This window comes from Macrobrachium rosenbergii, chromosome 47 (genome assembly GCF_040412425.1).
Source record: "Macrobrachium rosenbergii isolate ZJJX-2024 chromosome 47, ASM4041242v1, whole genome shotgun sequence".
Lineage (NCBI taxonomy): Eukaryota > Metazoa > Arthropoda > Malacostraca > Decapoda > Palaemonidae > Macrobrachium > Macrobrachium rosenbergii.
Window position 1 is genome coordinate 22,521,632 of NC_089787.1, and position 11,492 is coordinate 22,533,123.

The 11,492-nt window shown below is 37.0% G+C and overlaps 1 protein-coding gene across 2 annotated transcripts in view; it reads right to left on the reverse strand.

The window, feature by feature from the left end:
* Positions 1–11,492, reverse strand: part of LOC136830623 (gonadotropin-releasing hormone receptor-like) — a 56,923-nt gene that overhangs the window by 41,051 nt on the left and 4,380 nt on the right. For both annotated transcript variants that reach the window (XM_067090190.1, XM_067090189.1), the window contains exon 2: positions 4,648–4,725. In XM_067090190.1, the coding sequence (XP_066946291.1) occupies positions 4,648–4,725 (78 nt within the window). The remainder of the gene's footprint in view (positions 1–4,647; positions 4,726–11,492) is intronic.

Here is an 11,492-nt window from a genome sequence, read left to right on the forward strand (position 1 = left end):
GCTTTGTGACTCTATGGCGCTTTGCTGATTAAAACAGCATCATTCTTACATTCAAAGTATGTCAATTTTCTTCCTTTACTCCAACCTAAACCTCCTCTTTCATCTCAGACCACTTTATATAATAAATTCTACGAGAAGGACAAACAGCGAAGGTGAAACTACATCTCCTTGTAGCACCCCACTACTTACTGCAAATTCGCTTTCCAAGACCCCATCAGCACCAACTTTGCCTGACCTCAAAAATATTGACCTCTTTAGCGTCAGTTCAGTTCATTTCAGTCACGATAACATCAAGTTCTTTTAATCTTGTTGACATCAAGTTCTCTTTCAATTTGTTTGCTCAATTTAAACTCTAGCTGTTAAATGAACCGTACTCAGCCATCTCCAAGTGTTATTCTTGCCTGAAATTTGTCTGACCTACTTAGGGACCTAAATATAGATTAGTTACCCACTTACTCACCTGAAAGGAAACGAGAATCCCTTCAGACTTCAGAAATTCTGAAACTCATACCAATTATTGTTAGCACACAAGTGGGTCACTTGTCGCAAATTCTGTCTCTGGGGCAATCAGCTTAAAATCCACCCCAAAAAAAAATTTTTTTTTTTTTTCACTTTTTACAAAACAGAAATTTTACCCCACTTTCGTGAGAGCATGTGACCCACATTTGGTACCAGAATAACTAACTTATTATATTTCCTTTCTAAGGCTCTACCCCTTTATAACATTGCTGTGAAATAAAATTAATAATTCCCCCAGTTTCCTTAAAACCTTTGTTACTCCAGAAAAGTTGTTTATCTTTCCTGCAAGATTAGGAATCCATTTTTAAACACTCACGAATTTTTGATGGTACCTCATTCCCAGCCTCTCCCTGATGACTGCTTGATTCCCCTAAACTATGCGACGCAATCTAGTTGATTGCTCACCACTGTGGCAAAGAGAAACTGCTTCCACTCCGAGTGCCGTAATGAGGAAGGTAATTATCCTTTTTCCACATTTGTCAGTGAGGAAATTACGCATATGGCAAGTGGAATGTTTTCAGTTTATAAATGGAGTAAGATTACTTGAAAATATAGAATTAATATTCATTTTTTTATGCTTATGCTTATATATCTTGATGTAATTTTAAAATGTTGAAGTATTCATCAAGTATTTTTGGCGTCCTGGACATCAGTCGAGTTGATGACAGTTAACCTTAATTAATCAATCAATCAGTCAATCATTTCCCATCTTCTGTCATTACCAGTGTTCTGTCTTCCCAAATCATCAGTCTGTCACTTTTTTTTCCTGTTTTTATAAATCACCCTGACCTCATATTAATGTCTTTACTATCTACCAACCTGTATTATATTCTCTAAAACATAACCCATATCTTGCCTACCAGATACCTTATATATTGTCTAAAACGTGACCGGTTTTTAACGACCGATATTCTTGAACACAACCACTTGTTCGGATCGACAGCTACGTCTCGACCTCGCAACATCCAAAATAGGGACGAGACTGCGGTTTGGGAGTCACGTGATTGATGTAGTTGTTTGCAAGGAGGGGAAGGTTTATTGATTCCGGGAAGAAGAAGAAGATGAAGAAGATGAAGAAGAAGAAGAAGAAGAAGGAGAAGAAGAAGAAGAAGAATAAAGAGGAGAAGAAGAGGAAGAAGAAGAAGAAGAAGAAGGGGAGGAGGAGGAAGAAGAAGAAGAAGAAGAAGAAGAAGAAGAAGAAGAAGAAGAAGAAGAAGAAGAAGAAGAAGAAGAAGAAGTTCTGGAAGCAACAGAGACGAAATAAACAGGATGAGAAAGTTGATCACTATGAAAAGGAGGCGAAACAATGAGAAAAACAAGTTTGGAAAGAATGTGAGGAACTGAATTATGATCCAAGACGAAGTTCAAAAAGGGAATCAGAAAAGACTGAAAGAGAGTGATTGGAAAAGATGATAAAAGACAAATAGAGGAGGAGAAGAAGGAACTAAAAATAAATCAGGGGACATGAGAGGTGGGAGGAGGATCTAGGAGAGGAAAGAGGAAAGACTGAATAAATAAAGAATAAAAAAATATGACGCAATGAGAAATATTTCCAGGATAGAAAATGGAAGAAAGAAAAAGATACAGAAGAAAAATAAGAATAAAAATAAGTCAGTAAAGGACGCTGGAAGTTGAAAGATACGAGGAAAAAGGAGAAAATATTGTGTAAAAATTTAACAAAAAATTGAATGTTTTTGAGAAACAAAAACAAAGCGATAACTGAGGGATAAAGCAGAAGACGATAATTCGTGGAAATAAGATAAAATGTGGATGAAGGTTCAGGCTCAAAAAGGTGAAACTTATTAACTAAAAAATAGTTAAATATAAATAAATAAGTATAAAAATCTTATAATAGAACTTCCAAGAGCATAGCCAAAAAGATACTTACCAAGCAACAAAATCAAGCAAGGACAGCAAGGAAAATAACCCCCCCCCTAAAAAAGGAGCAACAAACCCCTCTCCCTCTCCCCTCTCCCCCCACCCATGGGCAAAAAAATCAATAAATAAAACTTTTAATTTTAGAGTTTCCAAGACACTTCTTCGGAGCATAAACAAAAAATATTTACCGAGCAACAAAAACAAACAAGGAAAATAAATCCCACAAAAAAGGGTAATAAACCCCCTCCCCCCTCTCTCCCCTCCCTTCCTTCTCCTCCTCCTCCTCCTCCTCCTCCTCCTCCTCCTCCCCCCACCCCACCCCCCCATGGCCAAATAGGAAACCCAAGAGAGATGACCCAAAAACAAGAAAATAAAACTGGAAATACGAACCATTTTCAAACCTCTGTTTAAACTGAAGCCTTAAGAAGGCTTTAAAGATAAAAAAAGGGGACAGAAATTGCCGAAATTTTATAAGGACCCACATCGCAGGGGCCATTAGGGTTTGCAAACCTCTCTTTGTAATGTGCCGCCCGGGAACTCTTTTGATTTTTCATTAAGATAGCCAGAAATGTGATCATATCCTTGGGAAGGGTTGTAACATTAATTAATGTGGGAATGGAGTCAGACTCTAAGGGTATGCATATGGATGTAATGAGTGTTTTGTTTTTATTTAATACATGCATGCATACATGCATACATATGTATGTATATATATATATATATATATATATATATATATATATATATATATATATATATATATATATATATATATATTATATACATATTTACATATATATATATATATATATATATATATATATATATATATATATATATATATATATATATATATCCATATGTATAACTGAATCATGAAAATATGGAACGTGATCAATATGTAAATAAAGACAAAATCCACGAGGGAAAGAGAACGCTAAATAAAGGACCATAAATCGAAAGGCCTTGCAGCACTCCATTGTTTCTCTCACCTTCGTGAATTTTGCTTTATTGATATATCCATATAACACATAAATAATTGATAAATTTAAAAATAAATTAAAACAACCCAATAAACTAACAAATGAACAAAATCCAAAGCACAGACTGCCTTCATTAAACGCTCCAATAACCGCCGTGCCTTCGAGAGAAAAAAAATGATTAAAACTTTCCCTTAATGAAACAAAGGAAAATTAAGACGTCAATTTTGGCCCGGGCCTGAAACTGGGTAATGTTTGATTTACGCTTCTTGAATCGTTTGGGCTCAACCAGGTTTGAGTAGTATTCGCCCAGCGGAAGTCGCCGACTGCTTTCGTTACACAAAGGCAAAAGGGATTTTTTTTTTTCAGCCGTGAAAAAATAATCACCGTTTAGCAATTACTCTAATGAGGAGGGGAGAGAGAGAGAGAGAGAGAGAGAGAGAGAGAGAGAGAGAGAGAAAGAGAGAAAGAGAGAGAGAGAGAGAAAGATTGTTAGGAAAGAAATCACGTTTGAACATTGCTTGTCTGTCTTGGTGAAATAATACTTAGAGAGAGAGAGAGGGAGAGAGAGAGAGAGAGAGAGAGATTAGTAGCGAAGGAATTACTGAATATTCACCATTGGATATTGCTTCCCTTCTGGTTAAAATAATGTTCAAAGAGAGATAGATTAATCGTGATTATTCAGTAAAAATTCTCTCTCTCTCTCTCTCTCTCTCTCTCTCTCTCTCTCTCTCTCTCTCTCACACACAAATCATTTATCCTTCTTCCTATGCTAATCTGCCTTAGCATCAAGATAATCTCTCTCTCTCTCTCTCTCTCTCTCTCTCTCTCTCTCTCTCTCTCTCTCTCTCTCTCTCTCTCTCTCAAATCATTTATCCTTCTTCCTATGCTAATCTGCCTTAGCATCAAGATAATATGTCTCTCTCTCTCTCTCTCTCTCTCTCTCTCTCTCTCTCTCTCTCTCTCTCATAATCCTACAGCAGTTGACACCAGTTCGTAAAGATAAAATGCTACATTTGCTTGTCTGAGATGTTTTCCAAAGCTAAATGTGGATGTTACTACCTGTGGGCTATGTGTGTTACACACAGGAAAGATAGTTATATGTATACATACAGCATTTTTATAGCTAGATTATTATAATAAAGAGATCTAAGATATTAGAATCAATATCTGAATGAAGTATAAACAACATACATCAAGAACTTTCAGTTAAAAAACTCTTTCCACTTAAGATATTTCATTAGCAAAATAATTCCAATGCGCCACTCACCTGAGGTATAGAACACACGGCAGCTATCGACCACGCGAATGAGAGCATCATCTTCCCTCTTCTCTGGGCGTCGTTCACCTGTCAGGGGAAATTAGAGAAGTTTAGAGAGTATATGAACAGGTATCTGAACAGGTTAAACAGCGGTAGAAGGAGAATGCGAGATGTAAAGACGGTTTTAGGTTTAGGTTGGGTTGTACACTAGCTTGGCGTTTGTAGTTTAGTCTGTGCTAGGGTAGTGTTCACCTTTTCTAGGGGAATCTGCTACTTAACCTGTTCTAGGGTAGTGTACTATCTGATCTGTCTTGGGGCAGTGTACTACGCAACTTGTTCTAGGCAAGTGTACTACCTAGCCTGTCCTAGAGTAGTGTACTACCTATCTCTTCTAGAGCAGTATTCTACCTAACCTGTTCTAGGACAGTGTACTGCACAAATGGTTCTAGGGTAATGTGCTACCTAATCTGTTCTAGGGCAGCTTACTCCCTTACTTGGCCTAGAGCTGTGTAATAAGTAATCCATTCTAGGGCAGTGTCTCACCTAGCCAGTCCTAGGAACATAACCTATCCTAGGTGCCATGATCCTAGGCTTGGGAGGGTGCCATGATTTCTGGGTGCAGTTAACATGAATTGAACAATAATCTGACCAGCCTAACCATCCTAGCCTAACCTGTCTTAGGATGCAGTGCTTACCTAACCAGTCCTGGCAACTCTTGACCCTAGGCTGGGGCTTTTTTCACCATAAATACCTCCAATATTAATATAAAAAAGCGGATAGGGCAGAACATGACGTAGATATTACTGTGCTGTTAAAGTTAAGCTGAAAAATAACTTGTCGCGCCTAACCTAACCTGTCCTAGGTTGCATGTCCTACCTAACTCATCCTAGGGTGCTATGACCTTATCCAGGGGGCTGTTCCCCACAAGACCCTCCTCCCCTCACCATCCTCAATCCCCAAATTCAACCCCCCTCCTCCCCAAACCTCCTAATTCCTAACCCCCTACCCACCAGTGAATCCTGAAATTGGTGCTGAATTCTCATCCAGCTCTGCCCAGAAAAAAACTTCAGTTTATTTTCTTATTTCTTTAAGAGTTTTAATGAAGGTTTTCTTCAGGGATAGAAAACTTTCTCTAATATTAAAATGGAAATCGTCATGTTTCGGTAATGATCCTTTTCGATTGGGGATATTTGATTGCGAAAAGTTCGCAATTGGTTGTGGAATCAAGTTGGTAGGAAGGAAAATTAGTATGAATTCAGATTATATATATATATATATATATATATATATATATATATATATATATATATATATGTATAATTTCTTTGTGTATGAATGTACGTGGGAATCTTTTGTTTATATGTAAAGTATTAAAGATTAAATGAGTCCCAATTATGACATTTAGTTTTACATGTAATGTATCAAAGGTTACCTCCTTTACATGGCTAACAAAAGTAGTACATATATATGTGTGTGTGTATATATATATATATATATATATATATATATATATATATATATATATATATATATATATATATATACACATATATATGTATATGTGTGTGTGTGTACTATACGACGTATTCAGCACACAGGCAATTCACTGGAAAGGACACTCTGGATAAATGAACCAGTCAAAGAAAACGTACGTCAAAGAAAACGGGAGCAATTTGTCTTGTTTACAAATTGGAGATTATCTTCCGGGCGTTGGATCCCAACGCAGCCTCTACTGTGCCTAGGGTGTCGCGCAAGCCTTCAAAAAGGAGAAGCCGTGAAAATTCTAGCGTTTCTGGCTATTGGAAAACCAGGAGAATTTTTTGAATGAGTTAACAACTCTGGCGTTCCGTGTGGGTTTAAGAACTTTCGGAACGCCGCTGAAAAAGTTACCAAGGGGGGGTGGGGGTGGGGGAACGCCGCGCCTCAGGTTATTGGAAAATAGTTATAACTTCCAGGCGAAAGTTAACAGCTAGGTAGGTAGCAGTTTGCAGCACTTTCTGGTTTGCTAGCCCGTGAGGGATCTCTTAATGACGTTTATCTAGTTTCCTTTTTCGTCTTATTATTTCGAGGTTATATTTCATATTTTCATATACATCTCGGCTTCAGAGCCATTTTGAACGAGTGTACGTATTCAGGAAAAGGTTTTTGCCCATTCGTATCAAGCTATTTAGATTTTGAGGCCTTAAAGCAAAGGACTAGTAAGGCCACATCCATCTGAGACACAAACACACATCTATATATATATATATATATATATATATATATATATATATATATATATATATATATATATAATATATATATCATTCAGAAGATGAACTCTGTTCATATGGAACAACCTCACCACAGGGGCCACTGACTTGAAATTCAAGCTTCCAAAGAATATTATGGTGCTCACTGAAAAAAATAAGAGACCAGTTATCAGAGAAGAAAAATCAATTAACAAATTAATATACAAATTGATAAAAATTCAAGTAAATTATCAAACACGAGGAGAATTACTTTAGCAGTGCCTGAACTTTTGAGGTTCCAGTTGCACCGCATCCTCAGCAGGGGGAAACTGTTCCACAGTCCAGTGATGTGTGAGGAATAAAGGACCTCTGGAATGAAGGACTTCTGGAATAAAGGAACTCTGGAATAAAGAAACTCTGGAATAAAGGACCTCTGGAATGAAGGACCTCTGGAATAAAGGGCCTCTGGAATAAAAGACATCTAGAATAAAGGACATCTGGAATAAAGGACATCTATAAGAAAGGACCTCTGGGATAAAGAACATCTGGAGTAAAGGACCTCTAGAATAAAGGACCTCTGGAATAAAGGACATCTGGAAATAAAGGACATATGGGGATAAAGGACCTCTGGAATAAAGGACATCTGGAATAAAGGACGTCTGGAATAAAGGGCATCTAGAATAAAGGACATCTGGAATAAAGGACATCTGGAATAAAGGACCTCTGGAATAAAGAACCTCTGGAAATAAAGGACCTCTGGAATAAAGAGCCTCTGGAAATAAAGGACCTCTGGAATAAAGGACCTCTGGAAATAAAGGGCATATGGAATAAAGGACCTCTGGAATAAAAGAACCTCTGGAATAAAGGACATCTAGAATAAAGGACCTCTGGAATAAAGGACCTCTGGAATAAAGGACCTCTGGAATAAAGGACCTTTGGAAACAAAGGACCTGTGGAATAAAGAGCCTCTGGAATTAAAGGACCTCTGGAATAAAGGACCTCTGGAAATAAAGGGCATCTGGAATAAAGGACTTCTGGAATAAAGGGCCTCTGGGATAAAGAACATCCGTAATAAAGGACCTCTGGAATAAAGGACCTCTGGAAATAAAGGGCCTGTGGAATAAAGGACCTGTGGAATAAAGGACCTCTGGAATAAAGGACATCTGGAAATAAGGACCTCTGGAAATAAAGGACCTCAGGAAATAAAGGACACCTGAAATAAAAGACCTCTGGAATAAACGGCCTCTGAAAATAAAGGACATCTGCAATAAAGGACCTCTGGAACTGAGGAATTCGACAGCGAGGCACATTTCCTGCCTACTGGTGCACCTTTTAAACCAGATGAGAAGACCGGGACATCCGAAATGCAACCTGGACTTTATCTGGAAGATTGAAGCATCAAGCCTGAGAGAGAGATCGCGACACCAAAGCAATAATGGCTTCCAGGATTCCAGCGGTACTCGGTTCCATGACATCTGGAAAGGGTTTGATGGCTCCAGGAGGAGATTGAATGCGCGTGGAAGGACAAGCGAGACTTTTAAGCATGGGAAAATGAATGCTTTGTCTAAGAGAGAGAGAGAGAGAGAGAGAGAGAGAGAGAGAGAGAGAGAGAGAGAGAGAGAGAGAGATTTTAGTAGAACGAAACAGGTTGAGAAGCAGAGGTTTTAATCTCAGAATTTTAGGATATAATATTGCTTAAACCTTTACACACTCACAGAGAGAGAGAGAGAGAGAGAGAGAGAGAGAGAGAGAGAGAGAGAGAGAGAGAGAGAGATAGTTTTTGGATAGAGTGAAACAGAGGTGTGGAAGCGAATATTTCAATTTCAAACTTTTAGGATACATATTTCAGTCTTTGTAGAGCAAACATCTGAAAGAGAGAGAGAGAGAGAGAGAGAGAGAGAGAGAGAGAGAGAGAGAGCTTTTAGCAGAATGAAGCAGAGGTGTAAAAGCAGATACCTAAATCCCGTCATTTTAAGGCGAATGAAAAACGTACATATAAAAAGCTTTCTAGAAAAGAAGTGAAGTACATTTAGATTCTGGCAAACATCCTATATTCAAAATACAATGTATTGTGTCGATTGAAAAAATATACATAAGTGTTTTGAACAAACAAAAGAAGTGCATTATAATTCTCATAAACATTCTACATCCAAAACACCACATTTTGGGCCAATTTTAAATACTTTTTTTAGGTCACACAACTGGACGAGGTCACAGATAGTCAAAAGGAGCCAGATATCGAATAAGTGACCACGTATAAATTTTCGATTACTTTTTTCTGTCCGTACTTTTTCTGTCCGCCCTCAGATCTTAAAAACTACTGAGGCTAGAGGGCTGCAAATTGGCGTGTTGATTATCCACCCTCTAATCATCAAACATATCAAATTGCCGCCCTCTAGCCTCAGTAGTCTTTATTTTATTTACGGTTAAAGTTAGCCATAATGGTGCGTCTGGCAACGACATAGGACAGGCCACCACCGGACGGTGGTTAAAGTTTCGTTGGCCGCGGCTCGTACAGCACTATACCGAGACCACTGAAGCATAGATCTATTTTCGGTGGCCTTGATTATCATACGGTGTAGCGGCTGTACAGAAAACTCAATTGCGCCGAAGAAACTTCGGAGCCATTTTTACTTGGATTTTTATTCTCCTTCCCGTCTAACTGATCATCAAGTCTTCACAGAAGCTGCGACGGGTCTTTGTACTTAGTTTCCTACGTAACTTAGTTTCCTGTTCATAGATTGGCCAAAAGTGGGGAAGCCTTGGTGACTGGTAACTTGATTTTTGAAGGTTTTTCGAGTTGCGAGCTGAACCCCTGTTTTTTTTTTTTTTTTCATTTTTATTTTTTAGTTTTTTTTTTCTGAGAATTCTTTTTTTTTTATTCTGCAACTTTTTCGAGGTAATGTCTTGTCATGAATGCTTAATAATCTGTAAAATATATCGAAGTTTTTTGGGGCCTGATTTGTTGCTAAAACTATTTTTTGTTATTGAGGTTTTTAATTTTTTCCCGAGAATCTTTATATATATATATATATACATATATATAATTATACACAATACATATATATATATATATATATATGTGTGTATATACATATATATATGTGTGTATATTTATATATATGCATGTGTGTGTTTACACATGGGTATAATATATGAATATATAAATAAATAAATGATAACTAAATAAATAAACCGACCCTTGACATTTCCTCCATAACAAAATTCGCAACATTCCGACATTAACTTTCTCAGCTGCTTCTTCAAGAACTCTTCGCTGACACTCGCTTTCAAAAGAAAGTTTTCGTAATTCCTAAGTAATATAAATCTTCAGTTAATCCCGCTTTCACGAGTGGGTAGCTTTCCTCAATGGACTAATCTCTCTCGGGAACTTTTTCACGAGATTTCATGAGATGAATATGAAGATTTGATGAGAATTTTTGATAAATCCTTTTGGGTGGGGAGAGAGATCATTTTCCTCAAGGTTTTAATTCCTGGTTTTCTTCAGTGACTGAAGTTAGGGAATATTTTGTGGGCCTGGGTAGTTTATTTGAAGGGTGACCACCTCTGAACAATTGACCCGCTTGGCATAAGCTTCCATTGACCACCAGTGAAATTTAATCCTAGAATGTTTATTTAGAGCTCAGAATCCTTTTAGAAGAATTTCATAGACAGGGAAATCGTATATCAATACCAAATTAGCCTTTTGTTATTACTAAGGTATATCTGTTTAAAATAAATAATTAATGAAGGTGACCACCTCTGAACAAATGATCCTCTTGGCATAAGCTTCCAATGAACATTAGTGATATTAAATCCTATAGTGTTGATTTGGGGCTAAGAATCCTTTTAGAAGATTTTCACAGAGAGGGAAATCATATATTAATACCAAATTAGCCTTTTGTTATGACTAAGGTAAATCTATTTAAAATAAATAATTAATGAAGGTGACCACCTCTGAACAACTGACCCGCTTGGCATAAGCTTCCAACAACCATTGGTGAAATTCAATCCTAAAATGTTCATTTAGAGCTCAGAAACCTTTCAGAGGACTGTCATGAACAGAAAATTCAGAAACCTAATTAACCTATTGCTATTACTAACCCGCTTGGCATAAGCTTCCAACAACCATTGGTGGAATTTAATCTTAGAATGTTTATTTAGAGCTCAGAAACCTTTTAAAGGACTGTCACAAACAGGAAATTCAGAAACTAATACCAAAACTATCCTATTGCCATTACTAACCTAAATCTGTTGACTATAGATGATGAATTAAAATAAATAGACACATTACTTGTACACTTCCTTAATGAGCACCCCATTACCAGCTTAATTAGGTCTCTTACAGCATTACAGGTGAGATAAATAGACCACCACACCTGCTAATTCCATGCCATTACCAGCCAAATTCTCCATACTCTTATCTAGGCCTACGTAGGCCTACTTTCAAAAAGGCCCTTAGGCCTATTACTTATGTTATCGACAGTTTAATGTTTACTGAATCTTGAGGCTCTAATGGAAGAAATTGAATGAGCCACTCTCTGAAATTATTTTAATGTTTATTATTATTATTATTATTATTATTATTAGTATTATTATTATTATTATTATTATTGTTATTAT